This window comes from Meleagris gallopavo, chromosome 16 (genome assembly GCF_905368555.1).
Source record: "Meleagris gallopavo chromosome 16, MGAL_WU_HG_1.1, whole genome shotgun sequence".
In the NCBI taxonomy this organism is placed as follows: domain Eukaryota; kingdom Metazoa; phylum Chordata; class Aves; order Galliformes; family Phasianidae; genus Meleagris; species Meleagris gallopavo.
Genome location: NC_139419.1, coordinates 12,986,968 through 13,005,979, shown reverse-complemented (window position 1 = coordinate 13,005,979; position 19,012 = coordinate 12,986,968). Strand labels below are relative to the sequence as shown.

General features: G+C 54.2%; 1 protein-coding gene across 2 annotated transcripts in view; it reads right to left on the bottom strand.

Annotated features, from left to right (window-relative positions):
- Positions 1–19,012, bottom strand: part of RAB11FIP3 (RAB11 family interacting protein 3) — a 44,569-nt gene that overhangs the window by 20,717 nt on the left and 4,840 nt on the right. For both annotated transcript variants that reach the window (XM_085237639.1, XM_085237640.1), the window contains exons 2-3: positions 15,516–15,609; positions 5,990–6,081 (exon numbers count right to left, since the gene is read on the bottom strand). In XM_085237639.1, coding sequence (XP_085093765.1) covers positions 5,990–6,081; positions 15,516–15,609 — 186 coding nt within the window. The remainder of the gene's footprint in view (positions 1–5,989; positions 6,082–15,515; positions 15,610–19,012) is intronic.

Sequence of the window (19,012 nt, the reverse complement as noted above, 5' to 3'; positions counted from 1 at the left end):
GCGCACTGACCCTATAAATCCCACTGCCACCTCTCTCTTCCAGCCAAGCTCGCTTTGCTCTGAGCAGACAAAAAAACCAGAATGGCAACGCACCTATTCCAGGCATTTAATGGCACTTTCGGGTACAGAAGTGTCGTAGAAACACTGATTCAAAAAGCCCCTTTGTAAGGGGAAAGGAGCCCAGGATGCTGAGAGCCACCTGCAAGTGGTGAGCAGGGATGGGCCGTGCACCATAAACCACATCACCACCCCGACACACCTGGGAGGGCTGCAGACGTCATGATACCCTTACACAAGAGCTTCTCCTAAAGTCCTAAATTCCTAAATTCCTTTGCTTGCTGTATGGGATGTACGACAAAAGCACAAAGCACACGTGGAGCTTTAATCCGAGAGCAGCACATGCTTGGGCGTGCTTCTGTGCTTCCAAGTGATTGGGAAAAGGCACAAGAGGCTCCAGGGAGCGTTTGCTTTGCTGCTTTGGTCAGCGTTGGGCAGAAATCTTCACTCAAAGCACAACCAGAGCCTGGCTGTGGGACAGCTGTGTCCCAGCAATGCCATTGGCAGGGCTGGTCCAGCACTGCTGGCCTTGGCCACAGCGACAGGGAAATGGGAGGGGGGAGAGGAAAGGGAAGAACAACACTGCTTTCCCAACGCGTTTATCTGTGATTAACGGCTGCTCTGACCGTGCTCTGGATGGGGGGGTGGGAAGGGACCAAGGACACCCAGCACTGCCCCATCCATCCCAGGGCTGCAGGAGCCGGGCTGGGATCGCTGCTCCACGCAGAGCTGAGCGCAGTGGGGAAGGAGAACACCAAACTGACCCTAAGCTGCAATCCTGGCCCGGCGCTGGGGGCAGGCACCTCCCTGCTCAACACAAAGCGTGTTTAAGTTGGCTTCTACCCATGCAAAGGGGAGAGGGAAGCCAAGCTGTGCTTGCAGTCCCACCCTGAAACGCCCCGCGGCAGCAGGCAGGATCCCCTCCCCACCGAACAGCCCCGCAGAGGGGCTGCACCAGCAGAGCTTGCCCGTGGGGTTTGCCTCTTGCTGCTCATCCGGGCAATACCCACTTTGCAGAGAACCCAGAGACTCCTCATCCAGCTCAGGACAAAGCCAAGCCCCCACCTGGCCACAATACCAGCCCGACACAAGCACTACGGGTAAACAGGGCTGACCCACACCAAAACAAGAACACTCATCAGCAAAACCAGCCATCCCACACCGTGTGGCAGCCCGCAGTGCCCATACCTGCCGTCCTGCCCAGCCTGGAGCCAGGGACAGACCAAGCCATAATGTGCCTGCCCTGCAGCCCCAGCTCCCTCCTTCATGCCAGAGCCCAGCACTCACCTGCGGACACATCCCGCCCGGCTGGACCCAGCTCCTTCTGGCAGGGAGGAGGGAAGCAGGTCGGGAACAGAACGCCTTTTATTGCTGACCTCCAGCCCTGATAACACTGGGTGAGCTCAGCTCGCTCCCCGCTGTGTGGCCACCAAAATAAAAGCAAGCTGTGCTCCGGCCAGCCCCGCTCCAGGTGCACAGGCTGCTTGCTGTGTAAATTACTGCTGATTAGGAAGGTTATTTCCCGGGAGGACTGGCCTTGCTAGAGAGGCTCCCAGGACGTATCTCTCTCTGGGTGTTCCTGGTGAATAGTTAAATGTTAAATACAATCTCTTTCCTTATAGTGACAAACAGGGAAGCAAACAAAGCTTGTCTTGCTCACCAGGCAGGGACCAGAGGCGGTGACTCCAGGATGGGCACTGACATCACCCTCCAGCACAGGCTGTTCCCAGCAGGGCGCACGGTGTGGGACCCCCTGTTCCCAACACCCCACACAGAGGTCCTGCTCTGCTCCCAGCTCCGAGGAACTGACCCAAACTGCTCACATCAGGAGGGCCCTCCCACCTCACACCTCCCCCCCCCCAGCACAGTGCACGAGGCACAGAAGGTCTCCTCCTGCCCTCTCTACAGAAGCAAAACCTTTGCCCTCTCCCTCAGCCGTGCCTGCTGAGCACACAGGTTCCCTTCCATTCCCTTCACAACCCATGTTTCCCCATTTTCTCTGGGTTGCTGGTGCTCTCCCCAGGACACATCCTTCCTGGTGCACAGTGCCAAGGGGAAGCTCCTTGCCTGATAACCACTGACCTCCTGTGCTCTGCGCACAAGCAGCAAGGATTTCGTGCTTAAGGAGCACAGCAGCACAGGGATGGTTTAACCCACACTCTCCTCCTGGCTCTGCTGCTCCCCTGACTCCTGTTTGTGTTGCAGGACCCCGGGGAGCTTCTAGCAGAGCCCTGGCTCAGATTCACCCACATCACCACAATGAGGAACCACCACCACCTTCACTTTCTGAGCTCTCACCAAGGCTTTGTGACCCCACACTTCTCATCTGTGCTGCAGCCCAGCTCCCCCCACTCGGTCCTACAGCTGCACTTGCAGAGGGAGATAAAGCTGCAAGGTCCTCGCTTCCCAAACTCCTTCCACCTTATCATCCACAAAGCAAACATTCCCACCAGGATCTCATCCGACCACAGCAATTTCTCACTGTACGCCTCAATTCCAGCATCCTGCCTCAGAGCCACTCGTGGCAGATTTATCCATTTCCCTTTCTCTGAGCAGGACTGGGGGCTGTGCAACACAGACATTTCCTTGCTCTTTTCAGGGCTCCACGTGCCCCCCAGGTCCAGGAGGGGATGGTGGGTCTGCAGCAGGTGGTGCAGCCACCCCACGTGTGCCAGGAGGAGCAGTGGTCGATGCACTGGGGACTCAATGCTGCACACTGAGCAGTGGTGCAGCACACACTCAGCTGCAGCTTCTCCATCCCCGCCTCATGGTATGGGTTTTGTGCATCTCCTGTCCTTTTCGCAGTCATTCTGGGCTGCTGGAGAAACTCAGCAACGTGAGTTTAAACTGCCTCACTGTGATTTCTGCCCTTCAAGAAGCATTAAACTCAGTTACTCCACGTGAGAAGAAATTACACCTTCAACAGAAGCAACAGTTTTCAGCTACGACAGGCTGTGCTGTGCCTCCAGCCAGGCAAGTTGGGGACAGCCGGGGTATCCCTTCCCAAAACCACCCTTAAGGCCTCACCAAGAGCTGCTCTCCTGCCCAGATCCGTTCCCACTGTGCCATATGAGCTGCTCCTACATCTGATGCATCCTTCCTCGCTGCTACAGTGGCTGCCCCAGCGACCGCCCAGCAGATGGCAACAGCCCTGCATGCACTGTGCTCACCCTGCACGGCCCTGTGCACACTGTGCACCTCCCTTCACCTTCTGCAATTCAGCTGCCCCCTTCTGAACATCTCACAAAGGTCCTCCCCGCATTCCCACGGCTGAAATTGGCGTTGCTGCTTTCTGCCATGCTCCTGGGCAGCCCTCCTGGAGCACAGCTATGCACTCACGCTGCCTCTCCTCCAGCCCACCAAAGTTTACAGGTCTCCATGCCCAATCCCAGAGGAACTATGGCTGCACACCCCATTTTTGTGGTTTGCTTTCATTTTGGGAGAGTCCTTCTATTATTGTAGGGCTGGAGGAGAGTCAGCTTGCCTGATCTGCTCTGGCTGCTTCAGTGGGCTCAGCTACCCCAGGAGAGAGCCCCCACTCTCTGGCAAAGCACAGCAGGCATCTAGCCCCTTTCCTCCTGCTGGGCGTTATAATGGAGTCCCTGCACCTCCAAAGTGAATGGCCCACATGACTCAGTGCTCTTCAAGCTCACACAACTCCCACCTATGCTTATTCAGCAGCAATGCTGCACCAGCACAGCCTGGGGGAACAACACAGGCGAGGATTCAGGTGCCTGGATGGACAGATTCCAAGCTCCCTCCAGGCTGCTTTGGGATGAATGATGCAGGCAGGGCAGCCAAATCACTGTGGTTATCATTAGGTGGCAGTTCCCAGCAGAAAAGCAGAGTTGTCCTGCAGCCATCACACCTCCACCACGGGCAGGGAGCAAAGCATCACCCAGGGCTGCAGAAGAAAAAGCTGAGATGATCACACGGATAACTGCATTGGGGTCCTTGTGTGAAGCACAGAGCTCAGACCTTGCCCCCGTCAAGAGGCTTTTATGCCCCTACAAGGAATGCAAGCATTGGTTCTCCTAGGATGAGAAGCCTCAAATTGCACCGATGAGGTTCAGGTTGGGTGTTAGGAAAAATTCCTTCTCAGAAAGAGCAGTGCTGATGTGGCACTGAGGGATGTGGGCAGTGGGCATGGTGGGGTACGCAGGGGTTGGACCTGGGGATCTGAGAGGTCTCCTCCAAGCTGAATGACTCTGTGGTTCTGCAGAGCTGTTGAGAAACCAGTGCTGGATGGATGCTGAGGGCTTTCCTTGCCGTTCAGCTCTCTGATGACAGCCACCAAAAGGGGATGGATGACTCACCAAGAAGAGCAACCTCATTAACAAAGAGAAGGCATTTTCATTTAGGCTGCTTAAAGCACTTGTTTACACTTGTTTGAACAAACATTTAGCAGAAATGCTCTCTGTCAAGGCCTCAGCAATTGCAAGAGCTGGGCACTCCCTGTCAATCTGCACAGTTAAGGGGAAGCAGAGCCAACACCCCCAGTACAATAATGTCATATAGCAGCAGCTTTCAGCTCCGTGTAGATGGGTACCCAACTCAGCTCAGCACCCCGGGACACAGCACAGCACAGAGTGGGAGCTCAGTGAGATGAGAAGGAAGCACACACACCCCAAGATGCCCATTTATTTTTACGTATTTCTCCATCACGTTCCCATTTGCTCAATCCCTACGAAATTCTTGCAGTGTTCCAAACCACGTCTCCAAGACAACAAGGGTAACTCTTCCCCGGCACATTAAACAAAGGCACCAACAGAGCTCTATCTTTTGAAGATCAGCCTGAATTCAGTAAAAGAATCCGTTTCCATCTGTCTGGCAGGGATGTTCCAGGATTCATCACCTTTCTCTTCTGGGTTGGGGTGGCACGTGGGGCTCAGCAGCACCCTGTGCCAGGTTGGGTGCACACTGGGGGTCCCATTGGCTGTTGGGAACAGGGTGACCCAGTGACAGCTTGGGGCCACCCAAAGTGCCAGGCCTGTGCTTCTCACCAGTAAGGGGAAATGAGATGCCCAACACCCAGTGCATCACCAGGAAACTTGAAAGAATAGCTTCAGCTATTCAGTTATATGGCATCTAACAGCAAGGATGTGCATATTTACACACAAATGCAACAAAGGTTGGGAGGCCCTGTTGAAATCACTACTTGTATGGTAAAACCATACAACCGAGAGCACCAGAAGTCAAAATCCTGAAGACGAAAGCTTGAAGAAGGAAAAGCAGAAGGCAGCTATTCAGTGCTCACATGGGACAGCAGCACCTGCAGCACCTTCTTCTCTGGCTTGGAGGGCAGAGAGCAACAACTGGGGAAGCCAAGAAAGCAAAGCTGCAAACTCCATCCACAACAAACAGGTCGCCTAACAGCAGCTCCATTCTAACTGGAGACACTATTGCAACTTGCTCCTGTGCCCAGAAATACAGAAGGGAGAGGAGGGATGGAGACCACACCTTCAGCAAGAAGAAGAAAGCCTCAGCTGAGCATTTTCAGCCAACCCCAAGAACGAAGAGGAAATCTACATTTTGTCTTTGGTTCTACCTTCTGCTGTCTGTGCCCTGCAGCAGGCTTGAACTGCTTCAGCTCAAACCTGGGCTCACATGGTCCAACAACAGAAACCCCAGCGTGGAGCCAAACGCAGCAGCTGCAGGCGCCCATCCTGTCCCACCCCAAAGAGTATCTCCATCCTCCACCCCATGGCACTGCACCCTGGCACCCCACAGCTCAGACAACATCACACCGAGCTGATTTTTGCCCAAACACCAGCTTTAAACGCATCAAATTGGTGCAGGCTCTCTGGCCCATAGATGACAGAACTCATTTTCATCCACCCCTGAGCCCATTGCAGCAATCTCTGCCCTGCAACCCAACCCCCCGTGCACCACTCGTGCTGCACACACAGATATCCACGGTGCTCACACTTGCCTCAAATGTGACGAAGTCATCAAATTCATCAGGACAGGCCGGGGCTTCCTCCTCGGGGGTATATCCCATATCATACAGCTGGCTGTCAGGATCTGCAGAGGAAAATAAAAAAGATTCACCAAAAGGAAACGCGCTCCCTTAAAGGAAGGCATGATTAGGGAGGCATGGCAGAAGGATGAGAACTTCCTTTTGCACACGCTGGTGCCCTCAGCTTTTGGGAAAGATCTCTGTTTCCAGGCATCCCACCTCCAGAAGGTCGGAAAGTGACTGGGGTGCTGCTCCCACGTGGCCCCTTGCTGCTCCTATGGGGCCGAGGCACAGACCTGGCCCTACCCCACCATGCTTTCTGCTGCTTCTCCTGCTTTCTTCCCTATCTCTGCTTCCCGCATCCTCTTAATCTTCTCCCAGAAGGCTCCAATCCTGCTGTGGGCAGGGAACGCTGTTCGTTCTGTGTGTGACAGCCAACTACCATGGGAACAGCAGGGAGGGAAGGCAGGCTGCACCCAAGCTCTTGTCATGCCTGCTCCTCCCGTGCCCAGGCACAGCAGGAGCCGCCCTCGCAGAAGGACAGCAGAATGGGAGCTTTCAAGAAGGTGTCTTTAAACCCCCCTCCCCTCCTCCTCCTTCTCCTCTGCCCACCCCCAAACGCAGCTGGAGCTGTGCGGGTCAGCATTGCTCCAAGCCCTCTGACAGAGCAAAAAAGCACAAATTCCCTGTGCTCCCTCAAGCAACAGCTAATGCCCGATCCAGCACACGACCTACATTGCAGACTGGAAATACCAAATCAAGATCAGCTGCTGCAGTCCCAAAATAAATAGCAGGCTGGAACCCACACAGCTCGGAGCTGTGAGCACTGCAGCACCGTGCTCAGTGTCCATAAGCCTGGCTGGGCAGCCTTACGCTGAGCTCCCAGGGAAGCTCTGTGATCCCATGGGCTTAGGAGGGACAGGCTTTCTGCAGCCACTGGAGGCTGAGGATGGGAGGGGATGCAGCCAGAGCTGAGCCAAGTGCTGCAGGCATGGGGCAGCAGAGCCCTCCACTCACCTGCTGCTCCCAATCACCCTCGCTGGTGCCATCAGCTGGGGCTGTGAGAAGGCAGTGCAGGGACTGACGTGAGCCCTGAGCCCAAGGATGTGGCTGCAAATCAAAGCCAGGAACAAGGCAGATCGCTTTTCCAGAAATGGGCACGCAGTGACTGCTCTGAACGAGCATGCTGCAGGGCTGTGGCTCCAGCAGATGAAAGATGCTCTTGTTTGCAGTCAGTCCCTGCGCTGGGCGAGGGCTGATCCCTGCTGCTGGGGCTCCTGAGCACGTTGCTGAGGGCTCTCTCTTATACATTTACCTACCTTTCCCTGGGCAGAGCACCGTGCAGCCTATACTTGAGATTCTTCCCATTAATCATCTGCTCTCTGTGCAGACATAAGAGCCACCTCGGTGGCAGCTCCCACGGGGATGGGGACAGGCACCTGCTCACCAAGAGGCCTTCTGCCCACTGCCAGGAGAGCTCACAGTGTGTCACACTGCCAGCACACAGCAGGGACAAACAGCCACCTCTCATGATGACCGAGGCCAGCAGCCCCAGCATGCCCCCCCAGGAGCCAGGGGTACCCTGGAGGAGGCAGAGCAGACGCAGGCTGATCCTTTCTGCTCATCCCTCCGTTGCTTTTTTTCCTCCCCCTCTAACTAGAGGCACGAAAACCTCCTGATTTCCTACAGGCACAGATAAAGTTATTTATTCAGCTCATTCCTTCCTGAGGGGCTTGTAAAGGGAGGATTTGCAATCAGGAGAAAGCTGCCAGCTCCCTTTGGAAGCAGAGGTAGAAAACGTGGGCACGCAGCTCACTGCCATCAGCTGCCTTCAGCATAGCTCTGCCCAAACCAGCACCGAGGAGCCCTTTGGCACAGGGTGAGCCCAAGGCTGGCTGCTCCATCTGGCTGCTCTGTGCACCAGCAGGGCTCATTTGCACGGCCAGCTCCATCACCAAGAGCAAGGGGACCCTTGGAGATGTCCCTTGCTGGTGGCACACCCGGGGGACAGCGCGTGATGCTCCCATCTCCCCCTGCTCCACTGGGAGAGCCAAAAGGAACAAAACAACAAACAACAAAGGTTGAATTTTCTGCTCAACCCATTCCCTCCCCCTCCTAAAAAGCCATATGGTGCTTTGTGTATAGGGTAGAGTTGCCATGGAGAGCTCGCCTGCGAGTCTCCCGGCTCAATAGGCTGCATTAAGCCTCCAAATTCCCATCCAAAGGAGCCCCAAACCCAAGAGCCCCTCACTGCTCTGCCAGGTGCAGGATGGCAGCAGCAGTTCCACACCACGCAGCCCTGCCCCAGCAGCACACAGTGAGGGATGGCTGGGAGCACAAACCCCAGCAGCACTCTGCTCTCCTCCAAGCCCATGCCACATCCCTTCCCCACCGCCCACCCCCCCGCCACAAGCAGATGTGCACCTGCTATGTTCAGCCCCGATTTCCTTCAGCATCCTCCTTCCCTCCGAGGGCACAAGTGGTGCAGCACACTTGGAGCTGCCTCCTTCCAACACAGGGAGGCAACGTCCCTTCCTCAGGACATCAGGACATGCCCATCCCAAAGGCTGCCCCTACACTTCAGTGCTACAGGTGCCTGTCCCATCACATCCCCAAATCCCAAAGCTGCAAACCAGGCTCCGGCAAACCCCTGCAGGGAGCTTTCAGCCCAACAGCCTTCCCGCAAAGAGGCAATATGCTACACATTACACCTTCCTCCCAAATTCATTGCACTGATTTATTAGACTGGAATACATGAGCAGGGCACCGGGCACCTAGATAAAGCTTTACTTAAATTACTGTGGCAAGACAGCAATGCTGATGCAGAACATACAGAAGGTACTGCTGGAACCAACAAGACCGGGCATAGTTACATCACCCAGTGAAGCTAAGGTGAAATTGGGAGGGGAAAAAAGCGATTTTATCGATGATGAGACCTCCGCAGCATCGCTCTGACACCTATTCCTACCCCTGAAGTTCCCCACTGCCCAGCATGGGACCATTCAAACCCCACCAAAGATCACATCCCAGGCAGATAGCACTGAGCACAGCCCGGAGGTGGGAGCTTCTGGCTTTGTACTGTTGCAGGTCCAGCCACAGTGCTCCCTTTTCCCCTCCACATCCAATTTCCTGCTTTCCTGAGTGCTGTCCCAGGCTCTGCATGGGGCTGCATTTGTGCTGAGCTCACAGAGCAGCCAGAAATGCTCTCTCCATCGTCTCGGTGCTCCTCAGAAGGGCTGGGAGCTGCGATGGGCTTTTCAGGAAACGCAGCACAGCGCGGAGCTGCAGGAAAAGAAGGCACGGGGTGCAGAAGGCTCCTGAAATAGATTCCAAAAACTGCTTTCAAAAGACAGCGTTTTGGTGAAAAGGCACCTTGAGCGAAGAGCTGTAGTGCCACACGGGTCAGAAACAGAGCCAGTTTTATCGGCTCCGTGTAGGAATGACCTAGAAAAACAGAGCCTTTCAGAAGTATTTAAGTCATCTGCCAACACATACTGCTGCAAGCCACAGAGCCACAAACTCAGAGCGATCCCAACAGTCTGGATTACGTGCAGCTAACAGACCTGAATTATTCAGCTCGGTAATAAAGCTGGCCAGCACAGACAGCAGGAAGGCAGCAGGAAGCCACGGCTGGCTGTAATAAAGAGGGCAACCACTGTCTCCACGGGCATGCTGCTTGGAAACAAGGCAAGTGTGAAACGCGACAGTGCTCAGGAGATCTTGCGCCCAGTGCCAGTGGGGAAGGCAGCATGCCCTCCGCCTGGAAGCACCCAAGGCCAGGCTGGATGGGGCAGTGAGGGCTCTGGAGGTGGCCCTGACTACAGCAGGGGGTTGGAACGGGTTGGTCTTAAGGATCCCTTCCAACCCAAACTTGCCTGATTCAGGCAGCAGGCAATTTGAGGAACCTCATGTCTGCGCATGGTCTCATGTGCAGAATAAAAGTAAAGAACACACCGCCCCAGGAGCCCAAATGTGCCCCAAAAGCAAGCTGTCTTCCGCCTCCTCGCTGCCAGCCTTGTGCCAGGGCACAGCACTGTCCCACCACAGACCCCCAACCAGCCCCAGCTCAGAGCTCCTCCCTGGAGCAACCAAACAACCCAGCTCAAACCAACCCGGCACCGTGCCTACAAACACCTGGAATACTGTGCTCCAAGCTAAGTATTAGCACAGTGCCTCTGAATCTAGGTAAGTTACAAAATCAGCAGTAAAAACTAAATATAGTGATCTATAAAACAGGCAGGCTTGAGCTCAGAGGACAGAAGAATGCAGCGTCCTGAGCAGAACTCAACCTGCATTTGTGGTGAACCGAGGGAAGAAAATGCATCACATGAGGAGAGACACTGAGCTGTGCCTGAAGGGAGCACCCAGCCCACCTCACACCTCCGAGGCCAGCATGGTCGTGCTGCCAGGAGCTACCATGTCCACTGCAGCACATCCCCTGCTGCTGGCCATGCCAGAGCAGTGTGCAGCTCCCAGCCTCCAAAATCCACTGGCATCACAGAATGGCCAGGGTTGGAAGGGACCTCAAGGATCATGAATCTCCAACCCCCCGCCACATGCAGGGCCACCAACCTCCCCATTTAATACCAGCCCAGGTTGCCCAGGGCCCCATCCAACCTGGCCTTGAACACCTCCAGGGATGGATGGGGATCCACAGCCTCTCTGGGCAGCTGTTCCAGCACCTCACCACTCTGTAAAGAACTTAATCATCCTTGGCTCTGTGTTCAAAGCATCTTAAAGCCAGCAGCTACACCTCAGAGTGGATCCAAGGGGCTGAGAGGTGGCAGCAGTGATGCTCTCCAGATCCCCCTGGCTCAACAGAAGTGTTCCTGCTGACTTCTATTGACTGCATGAACAAAACTATGTCCAGAACAGCAGAAGTGGAGAAGAAATGTTTTTTTTTTTAGCTAGGCTGAGGCTGCAGCCCTAGCTGCTCTCCAGGGCCGAGGAGATGATCTGATCATGGAGCAGCCATTTGCAGTGATAAACCAGAGGCAGCTCCACATTGCTGTGAAGCAGGTATCCCTCAGATTTTGTGTGTTGCCTGTTACACTCTGCTACAGCAAGTATTCCTCTGGCATACGCAGTGAAAACATTCATAAGGAAAGAATCCTGAAAATGGCAGGAGATTCCTGGGCAAATCTCACATCCTGCTGAGCCCAAGGGCTGCTCAGCCTTAACGGCAGCTTTACAGCAGCACTTCTGAGTAACTCCCTGCCATTCCCATGGCAGAGCTGCGAGGCCTCCGGACACAGCTTCTGCAACACTCCTGTGCTTCTCCCAGAAGTAGGTCACTGCACTGTGCTGCTTGCCAGGCTGGTTTTGGGAAGACACCCTCCCTGCTAAGGCACGGGGCAGGCCAGCTTCAGCTCTGATGCAACCCTCCTCTGAGCTGCCAAGGTACGGACACGAACAAGCCCGATTCTTGACGTCAATTAAGGGAAATGCAAGCCAGCAGTGCTCCCTGCAGCATGTCAGCCCTTGCAGAGCACATCGCTGCTCACGCCATCGCGGGGAGGCCTGCATTTGGAGCTTGCAGAACCCCAGCCCTGCAAGGCGAGAGCCACACAGAGGTACCGTTTTCAAGCACAGTCCAAGCAGGTGCAGCTTTCCCCTTGTTTCTAGGGGGGTGATAAAGGGTTTGGCAACAGGCACCTGAGGAAGCATCCCCTTTGAAGCTGGCCCAGCAGCTGCACGTGTCGGGCAGCACTTGGGGCTCCTGGGAGCAGAAGCTGGCTCATAGGGACGTGCTCGGTGGTTTCCAAGCCAATCGTTGAAGCAGCACTGTTCCAAGAGAAAACCAAGCCCAGCTCTTCCAAGAAAGGCTCAGCTTCTTGCTCCCAGCAGAAGGGGTCACAGACTGCAAACACTTGGGCTCCACACTTAACAAGCACAGCAACTGCTTGGAGCATCCCTCTGCGCCGCGAGGATGTGAAGTCTGATCTGCAACGAGTAGCACTACAAAGAGCAGCAGGAAGATTTCCCCCCTCTTAAATATGCATTTCAATACAGCATTTAAGTCTTCACTCCTTTCGGTGGCTGAATTAACAGCTACCCTCATAAACCCCTCATCCCAACAAACAGCATACGGCAGAGCAGAGCAAGATGCAGAGACGCAATCAGAGCAATTCCGACCTCATTCTTGCTCATGAATCAACCTTGATTTCCCATTCACGGCAGCCCCGGTGCCGTGAGTGACAGCCAAACACAGAGGCATCTGCTGTCCCTTCAGCCACCACGAGTTGTCTCCCTGACGGGAGGAACGGGTGGGATCGGTGGGAATGCACTGACTGCAGCAGTGCAGGGATAAAGAGATCAGCAGATCGCCGAAGTGCGAAGCGTTCCCAGCAGTGCCAGATGCTCTCCGAGTCATTCAGTGCACACGGGAGCCCTCCTTCCATCTGCTGAGCTTCGGTGAGGTCTCACCTATTAAAAAGCAAACACCTCGCATGGCAAACGGGGCGCAGGCAGCCCTGCTGACAGCAGCAGGCTCTGACGTTAGCAGCATCCCATTGCAAACGCTGCCATATTTATTGCTGCACAAACGCAGCCTCAGAAAATAACTGCTGGATTGGGAGGGAATGCACGCTTCAGCTTCTGGAATTATCCTTCTGCAAGGAAAGCTTTCATTTCGCAGAGCAGAAGCCATCTGCAATGCAGATCCTACAAAGAAAGGTGCTACACATGAAGCAGGCGGTGGCACACCTTGCCAGATGGGGCAGATACCTTCACCAGCGTGCTGCACAGCTGGGGCAGAGCCATGTCAGCAGGGCAGCTCCCAGCCCCACAGCTCCCAGCCCCACAGCTCCCAGGCAGCATCCCCCAACCAGTGCCCCACTCACTGCAGCCAGCGCTTCCCGCAGGCAGGAACTCCGTTACAGCTTCCAGGTTTGGGTGTTGGCTCCGCAGCTGGATTTTCCATCTTTCCAAATCCAAAGAGCTTTTAGCTCAATATTTTATTATTATTATTATTTTTTTTTTTTAAAGAAAGAAACAAGATTTGACTATTTCCATCCTCCGCCCCCCCCAATGGCTCAGGGCCGCCCTGGCTGCACAGAGCTGCTTTTGTTTGGGGTGAGCAGCGGTCCGACGATGCTGTGGGCTCCAGGAACACACCCTGCCCTGCTTCCAACAGCAGTAACCTGAACTGAGCTCGGCAGCCAGCCCTGCCTGCAGCAGGGCACTGCCCAGAGCTCCGGCCCTGGGGTTGGCTGGCTTTTCAGCCCCCATTCCATCCACATCTTAGTCCTGTGCTGAGTTTTCCAAGCAGCTCGCATGCAATTCCTCACTTTTTTTCTCATAGAGCATAGAATGGCCTGGGTTGAAAAGGACCACAAGGATCGTCTAGTTTCAACCCCCTGCCATGTGCAGGGCTGCCAACCAGCAGACCAGGCTGCCCACAGCCACATCCAGCCTGGCCTTGAATGCCTGCAGCACGCCTGCTTGGAGACTGAGTGAATCCAAGCAGAGATGGGATCCACACAGGGAAGGAAAGAGGCTTTAAACATAACACAACAGGAGGAAAAAAAGAAGGGTAAACACATTTAAAAGGGGTGGTTCTTCGCTCTCTGTCAGTAAAGCTGAGGACCACGTCCTCCCATTAAGTCTTCTCTTTGGGAAGGGTGGAAGGTAAGGCAGTCACACCAGGCTAAGGTCTTCTCATTACAATCTCCGATCCCGCTCCTTTTCCCCATGGTTGGCATCACCTGCTGGAGAGCAGCTGACAGCAGCAAGGCTCAGACCCACAGCACTGCTCCACCACAGCGGGCAGATGGCACAGCACTGTGTTCTGCAGCCCAGGCAGCTGGCAAGGCAACAGGAGTGAGGGTGCAGCACCCTCCCTGTGCATAAAGGCCAGCCGGACACGGAGGCAGGTGTAAGAAAAGCAGCTGACAATACAGGTTTTGCTAGTTTTGTAAGCTTGCCTTCAGTTTGCCAGGTTGGTCTCTAGGAGCTGAGGAAAATCACAGCTATTCCCTAGGGAGAGCCTCCAGGAGGTGGGGAAAGGGAAAGAAAGCAGAACATCCCTTGAAATAAGCCCTTACCAGCACTATGGCAGGCACTGTGAGGTCCAAGCTTTCCAAGAAGGGTTCCTCCTTCCATTCTCCCCCATGTGCAGGGAGCAAAGCACCACCTCCTTCCTCCCAAATCAGCACCCAGCTCATTAGTGAGGCTGCCTGCGATGCTGGGGCGGGACACAAAGGGACCACATGGGACATGTGTGCTATGGGACACTGCCACCCCCCATGCTTTCCTTCAGCCACAGCACTGTGCAATCACCATCACCCAGGACAGCTGGGAGCAATGGGAAACCCCCCAGGAACCACAAATCTTATATCAGCTCCCACTTGTAGCAAAGGACCAAAGAGCTGCAGGCTACCAGGAAATACAACAGGACTCTCTCCAGCTACAAAGAGGCCCAGCTAGTTAACAAAGCCTCATTAAAAGGTACTCCCAGCAGCGGGCTTCTGTCTTTGCAAAGGGATGATCAATACTGGGCACCTCAACAGCAGCAACGAACCCTCACGTTCATTTCAACATGAACAGCCCTGCTGGTGAGGCTTGACTCTGCTTTTCTCATAGCAATTCAGTGCCTGCAACATAAGAGAGATCTGCCATGCTTAACCACTGCAATAAACACGCAGCAATCTCTTACTAGGTTAATAAATAGGATCTTAAAAGCTTCACCCAGATCTGCTTTTTTCCATTCAATTAATACGACACAATACTGGAGTGATGAATTATTGAAGAGAAACACAAGCCAGAGCTTTCACAAACACGCCCGACTCCAGTGGCAATTTATTACAAATTAATAGCATGATGCATTTCCTCCTGCATCAGGGAAACTGGGAGCTGCAATGCTCACTGCTGCGGGCAGGGCTGCACACAGACAGGCTGTAGGATAGGAAGGAGGGGTGGGCAACCAACAAAACCTTTTCAGAGGGTTTCCACCCCCAAAACGAGTTGGTTTGTCTGGGAAGCAATGGCTGTAGATGGTGATGGTGCTCAGGAGCAGGCTCCACGTGCAGCACACACACATTGCTGCACCAAAGCAGAGCTGAAATTTAAGACAAGCCCTTCTGTAAACAGAATGGATTAACGTGCAAATGTGACACTTCCTATTTGCACATGTAAAGTTACATCTGCTCGCTAGGAGCCTCCCAGTGTTTCCCATGCCCTTACCAACACCCATGCCCCCAAACGACCTTCCAGTGTTTGTCTTTGAGATGAATCACATATTGAAAGATGTCTCTGTGTTTTTGAGGATTATTTTATTGTTTGATTGGCTTTTTTTTTTTTTTTTTTCCTCCTTCCTTCAGCCATCCAGCCAGGTAACACAGCGTTACTGTGTCACTATGGGAGCTCTTGTGCCAAGCAGACCAAGGGCAGCATCCGAGAAGTCCTTGGTGCACACTGACCCTCCCAGCCACAGTCAGAACAACAGCACCCAGAACACACAACACAGCACGACCCATCAGCAGCACAGCACCCAGCTCACCTCCATTCCTGATAGCTCTGATCCCACGGTGGAAATCCTCAAAGCTGATGACTCCGAGTCCGCTGGGATCGAGGTATCTGGTCAGCTCCTTCACCTGCAAGCACAACAGCAGTGTTACCTCGGAGGGTTCACCATTTCTGTGCTTTAGGAGAGGTCCTGTTGTAACTGGGAAAACTCATTATCAGGCTGCCCAGTCGGAGGGCCCAGCTAAAAAGGCTTGGTGGTGATGGATTGTTTCACGTTAGAAATTTAGGCCACATAGCTGAAATGTTTGCACAGTGAGATGATGCCTGAAGGGAGGACGGGACAGGGCAGTGAGCAAGGAGGGGACAAGGGGACATGCCATCCATCCCATGGGCTGGGATGTCCCAGGGCACTGCAAGGGCAATTCCAGTGCTGGAGACAGGGAAGGGAGCACTCAGAGAGCAAAATCCAAGTGGTTCCTCATGGTCCTGTCTGCAGAGAGGAGCCTGAAACAGAGCACTGAAGGGTCGGAGAGGACAGCATGGCTTAAACAGCCCATCTGAACCCTGGGTGAAAATGAGAGATGTAAACCATGGTTAAGTATCACCCAGCTGCTGCTCTGGGGAGCCGACCCAGCTGGCCCCAAAGAGAAGCCTGCAATGGGGATGGGAGCAGAGGGGCAGGGGGATGGAGGCCAGTGGGCACCTTAACAGCAGGGCCAGAACCTCCTGCTCCGCCAGCCACACTGCTACCTCCTGCCCTGTACCCCAGAGCTCTGCCCATAGGAAGGGCATTCTGCCTTCCAAAAAGCAACAGGTTTTGCTCCTCAGCTAAGCCACTGGTGACAATTCCAAGTTCATATTGACACAAAGGCTTGGCAGCTGCATGACCAGGGGTTCTCCAGGAAGGGAAGGGATTCCCTGCCAGCACAGCAGCCCAAGGAGCAGGAAAAGGAAGCAGTGGGCCTCTGGTGGATGCTGCATCCACAGCTGGTGGATGGATGGATGCAGCAGGACCACACAACCACTGCTTGAGCAACCAACAGCAGTAGAGCAGCTCACTGAGGGACAAGACCTCAATGGAGCGAGCAGACTGGATCCCAACACAACACACTGCTGGCTGGGACTTGGCTTTAGCTTAAATACAACCACCAGACGAAGACGTTCCCCCAGGAATCTCAGATGCAGGGTTTAGATTTGGGTGTGTGGAGCCAGGAGCTGCCCTTGATGGTCCTCGTGGGCCCCTTCCAGCTCAGGATATTCAATCCTACAACTCAGCCTCACGCTCTGACCCGATGGCAGCAGCCAGTGCTGACTGGGGACTGCTGGGAACCTGGGAGCAGATCAGAACACATCACTATTTCACTTATAAGAGGACGGAGCCCCAGGACTGCATTCCTGCTGAGGCTGCGGTGGGCAGAGAAAACACACAGCCACACACAGCCCAGCAGCTCCGGTTACCCACCCGTCCTCACTGCTGCCCCCAGCCAGACCTGACCCCAGAGTGGATTGGTTTCCTATAGTTTTTTTTTTTTTTCTATAGCTGATTGAGCAGCTTTGCAAGTCGCTGCACATCCAGCCATCGCTCCTCACACATCTGCACGCTCAGCCAACACGGCACAAAACCTTGCTCTAATCCAGCTGCTGAGCTGTTAGCAGCCTCTGCTTCCACCTTCCCTCCCAAAGCCAGCCTGAGCCTTCTGCTCAGCCTCAGCCAGCCCACCCCTCTGCTCACCCACAGCCTTTGCATTGCAGGCTGCCCTACCACGTCTGCCTGCTTTGCAGCACAGCCCAGCCTGCAGGATTGTGGCAGCAGACATTGGGCAGCCCACAGAACTTTAGCAGAACGAAAGCCGAGTGCCACACTGACATTTATGCCAAACTCCGGGACTTTTTGTTATCAATGCTCTGATAAGCAAGGCAGGGCCCTGGCTGGATGCTCTCCTCCTTATGGCTACCCAGCTCTTCAGCCTGAGGTGCTGCACAGGGTTCAACAGCGCATGCAGTGAGGAGCAATCCTGCTTGTGATGCAGCAGCTCTGCCCTGCTACTGGAGGGCACTAATAGGTGTCTTCATTTGTGGATTGCCACTTTGCCTCTGGAGGCTACACCCAAGAAAGAAAGATTATATATATATACATACATATGTTTTTAAATGCTAATTACAGAAGTTAGAAGTTGTGTTCTTTACCTTTGGAGACGTGCAATGTGTTGGCAGCACTGTGCTCCTGCTGCCAGACCCCCAGGCACTGCACAGCCTGCAGACTGCACTGCCCCAATGCACTGAGTCAACAAGCTGCAATGTGATCAGCTGAAATGAACGGATCCCTCCTAATGCTGCATTTGTCTGCGCTAAGTCCACGACCATCCCCGTGTGCTGGGTGTGCAAACGCTGTGAGCAGAACTCAGTGTCTCTCCATCCAACGTGTGTCCCAGGATGCTGCTGTGATCTGAACAGGGCTGTACAGAACCCAGAGCAGAAATGCCCTTCCCAGCACTGCACCTCTGTAGTTCCACTGGCACCAGCCATGCGTGCTGCCACGCTGGCAGCTCGGGGTTCCATCTGCCCCAACAACGTTCATAGGAACTCACTCCACCATTTGTTAAAGGATCTGGCACTGCAGCAAGCAGGCAGAACCCCACAACAGGCTTCTCTCATGCTGCAATTACACCTAATTAACTAACCTCTAAACTACCCCCCAGGGGGGCAGATCTCATTACAGGGAGAGGCAATGGTCAATTGTGAGGAAGCAGCACAAAAGCTGCATTATTTATTCTGTGAGCAGTGGCACTTGGCCAGGGCTGCTGCAGGCACTGCCCTCCACGGAGCCCTGGGAGGAAGGCAGCAGGTTGTGCCTGGCCAGGCCCTGCTCCCAAGCCTAACAACACCAGTGAGGATGCTGAGGACCCCTCCTGCCATCCCTACGGAGCAGAACAAAGCAGGACATCCAGGCAGAGCTCAGTGCAGAGCCCACGGTTCCCACATCCAGCTGATTTGATGCTGGCAGAAACCCCCCCAGCTGTGCAGAATCACTCAGGTTGGAGAAGACCTCTCAGATCCCCAGGTCCAACCCCACTGTGCCCCCTGCCCGCAGTTCTGGAACACCTCCATGGGCATTGGCCCCATCACTCCTGTGCAGCAGTGCCACTGCAGCACTGCTCTTTCAGAGAATAACTTTTCCCCAATATCCAACCTGACAATATCCTCCCCTTCAGAACGGTTGGGGTTATGGGGCTTTTGGACCGTGTAGCTCCATGGGTTCCCTGCACCTCCTCCAACCAAGCTCCGTCGTGCTTATAAACTCATTCTCAGGTATGACTAAGTTGTGCATCAATTGCTTTTACGCTGCAGCAACAACACTTAAGGGAACAGCTTTGAGGGCAGCTTGAAAACACCAACGGGAATGAGAAGTTACACTGAAATGCTTGTATCCAAACTTAATTGCTTTTGCCTTAAGCGTTCCAGATTCCCTATCCCTGCCAAGCACTCCAGCTCCGTAATAAACACGTTCATTTGTTTAACCAAACTTGAAAA